This window comes from Condylura cristata, unplaced genomic scaffold (genome assembly GCF_000260355.1).
Source record: "Condylura cristata isolate star-nosed mole 26May11 unplaced genomic scaffold, ConCri1.0 scaffold00034, whole genome shotgun sequence".
Lineage (NCBI taxonomy): Eukaryota > Metazoa > Chordata > Mammalia > Eulipotyphla > Talpidae > Condylura > Condylura cristata.
The window spans coordinates 7181979-7185135 of record NW_004567135.1 but is presented as its reverse complement, the minus strand read 5'-3'; the positions used below and the strand labels follow the sequence as shown (position 1 = coordinate 7185135).

The window sequence follows — 3157 nt, the reverse complement described above, 5'->3', positions numbered from 1 at the left end:
CACCCCGGGGTCACCCTACTTGCTTGCCACTTTTTCTCCTTTGCTTGCCCCGGTGACCCTTCGAATAACCAGCCCCTGTCTGTGTCCTCCCCCCAGAATCCATGTGAGAGCCTCCGGGGCCATCCTGCCGGGATGACGTATGCCGCCAACATCCTACCTCACCATCCAGCCCGAGGCACTTTTGAAGACTTTACCTGCTGAGCCCTGCCGGCCACCGTACCAAAGGCCTAGATGGGGAGGGCTAGGAGAGCAAAGAGGCCCCCAGTTTCCAGGCCCCCCGACACCTGCCCTGGGGACTCACCCCCACTCCTTGGCAGTTCTTCCTCCGTCTCTGATAAGGAAGGAGTCTTGACCATAGAGTCCTATCCCTGCCTCTATCCCATTCTTTTTATTTTTAACAAAACTAAACAAATCTTTAAAAGAAACTAAAAAAGAGAGAATGGGGCACACGACCTCAGGCTGCCCTTCCTTCTCTGCTCCATGCTGCCTCCCCCAGCTCCCAGCCTGAATTCTGTCTGTCTGTCTGTCTGTCTGTCTATCATCTGAGTGTCCACCTACATTCTGCTGCCACCAGTCACCAAACCCCCTCCCAGTGGGGGGTGAAGGGCATCCTGGGACTGGAATTTGGCCCCAAACAGAGAATGTACCTTGAAGGGGAGGGCTTGTGGGGGGGCTTCCCCAGCCTTAAGAGACCCTCTCAGCCCAGTGACCCCCCAACCCCAAATCTCCAGGCAGGAATTAAGACCCTAAGTCCTTTTCCCCATACCTTGTGAAGTCTCCAGAGAGGTGGGAGTGGGGGGTCCCCTGAAGAAGGGGGTACGGGGACAAGATATGGCCCTGGTGCTGTAGACCACATCCTGAGACCTAAGTTCACCCACCCCGAGCTGCTGGAGCAAGCTCCCAAGAGGCAGCCCTTCTCTGCCATCCCGTCAAAGACACAGCTGGTTGGCTTCCAGCTCAGGGAGAGGGGCACTGGTTCCTCTCCCAGGGCCACATCCATAAATTTTCTTATGGAACTTTCCCAAATCCTCTCCCCAGCTTCATTTGCTTCTCCCAACAACCTCATCTGCATTTTCTATTTCTATATGATACAGACTCTATATTGCTATACCTCTGTATATACTCTTCCCCCAACCGTGTCTTCACCCCACCCCCTCTTGTCTCTGAGAACCATCCTCTCACCCCAAGTTGCCCTTTCTGTGTTTCTGCCCCCTCCCTGGTCTCTGAATGCCTTCGCCTGTATAAAGAGTTGGACTCTCTCCCCTGGTGTCTGTACTGTGTACACACATCCCTCTGAGAAGCACAAGGAGACGACACGCGCATTGTAACCTTCGCACTGTCTCGGTGGCGATATAAAGGAAGCTGTGAATCACAAGCTCTGCCTGTTTCTGGCCTCATCCTCTGCCCCCAGCCTGGCACCTTCTGCCATCCCTACAGCCTTAACACTCCCTCCCCTGCTCTGCTCACCCCAATGCCCTTTGCTTGACTGACTGTGGCCTCCCCAGGGAAGGGGTTGCTACAGAGAGAGCCCCTAGCCAGGCTGAGCGAGATCTGCTCGCTAAGCTAAGGGTGTCAAAGAGAGAGGGCACTGTGGATTGGCAACTTCCACAGCTGAAGCAGTGGGGTACTGACAGGCAGAAATTGAAGATCTCAGTCAGTGGCCTTCCCCTCTCTAGGGACCCAGTCCCCTTTCTTCACCTGAGAGCCAAGCCCACCACTGATATTTTCTGGTGAGGTAGGGTTTGGCTGTGGGTGGAGAGAGACAGGCCTGGAGTAGAAGTCGAAAGCTCTGTTGTTCTGTCCCTTCCTACCTAAAGAGAGACAAGTGAGGTAGAAGGCCTGCCTCGACCCCCAACAGGAACCAGGGCCAGAGCCCTGCCCCTTCCCAGGCCTTCTCTGCCCAGTTGTCTCTTGGTCTCCAACCCCAGAACAGACCTGTGGCAGGTCATGTGTGCACTTGGAGCTGGAGGGTGAGACTATAGTATCTTTGAGAACTCTTGGTTCCTAGGAGTTCCTTAGAGACCAGACCTCTCCAGAGAGGAGTGGGAATAAGGCCAAAGGGCCTGCAGCAGATGGGGACAGTAGGCAGAGCTATGGGTGACACATGCCTCTGGTCTAATAAACTGGGTTTCAACCATCTCCTCTCCAGTGTTGTTCTCTTATTTAAAAGCATTCAGGCCTTATATTATTAAAAAAAGAAAAAGAAGAGAACGATGAACAACTATAAATCAGAGACATTTATGGGGGTGGAAAGGGGAGTGGGATCAGAACTGGGGTGGGAAGAGTGCACGGGTGAATTGGTGGCGGGAAGCCCACGAGGATTACAGCTGAGATGAAAAAATGTACAAAATGAAGAATGATGTTAAAAAAACACACACACAAAATATTCAGGCCTTCCCATTGAGTGCTGAGAGATGGGCTTGGCTGGGAGCCCATCAGGGGACCAGTGAGGAGGTCTGAGCAGACAGGCTGGTTGGTGCTCTTTGGACGAGGCGGACTGACCATCACACCAGGAATGCCTTAAACCACTGGGCACAGAAAGAGGGAGAGGTCAAAGCAACAAGGATCCCAAAAGAAAGTTCGAGCACAAAGGAGTCTCTGGAGAGGGGAGGGTCAAAATTCAAAATAAACCTGAACACGAATTCTGGAAGGTCAGCTTAAATGTCAAGGACGAAGTTGGGCTGAAGTTCTGGGATGAGGTAGCTATTGAGACATTTTCTCTGTGGAATGAACCCTGGGCCATGAACCAGAAGACCTGGATTGTAGGGTTCGACCTGACTGCCTGCAGCTGGGTGACCTTCGCCAAGTCACTCTCTGTTTGTAAAGCGGTGTACACAGTGCTGCATCAGTAAGAGGGAAAGAACAGCTGAGCGCTTTGAAAAGTCAAACGCACTGGGCCACGGAGACACACGTCCCCCTCAGCCCTTCACCAGAGGCTTGCTCGGGGCTCCCAGTTTCCAGGTCACCGTCTCCCTCCCGTCGGCCTGGGGGCGCCCGCTCACGGGGCCTCTCTAGTCCAGAGCTCCTCTCTATGGTTCCCCCTCCCGGACCTAGAAGGCGGGAGGGAGTGGTCAGCACGCTCGTCCCGCTAGTTGCCCCCCTCTAGCCCGCAGTCTCGCTGCCCTCAGCCTCCCGCGCCGGCCGGCCGGCCGGGCGG

The 3157-nt window shown here is 54.4% G+C and overlaps 1 protein-coding gene across 3 annotated transcripts in view; it reads left to right on the top strand.

The window, feature by feature from the left end:
- The window catches only part of ASIC1 (acid sensing (proton gated) ion channel 1), a 24861-nt gene extending 22722 nt beyond the window's left edge, over positions 1 to 2139 (top strand). For all 3 annotated transcript variants that reach the window (XM_004692768.2, XM_012732475.1, XM_004692767.2), the window contains one exon: positions 97 to 2139. In XM_004692768.2, coding sequence (XP_004692825.1) covers positions 97 to 201 — 105 coding nt within the window. In that variant the 3' untranslated portion in view covers positions 202 to 2139. The remainder of the gene's footprint in view (positions 1 to 96) is intronic.
- Positions 2140 to 3157: the final 1018 nt, after the last annotated feature.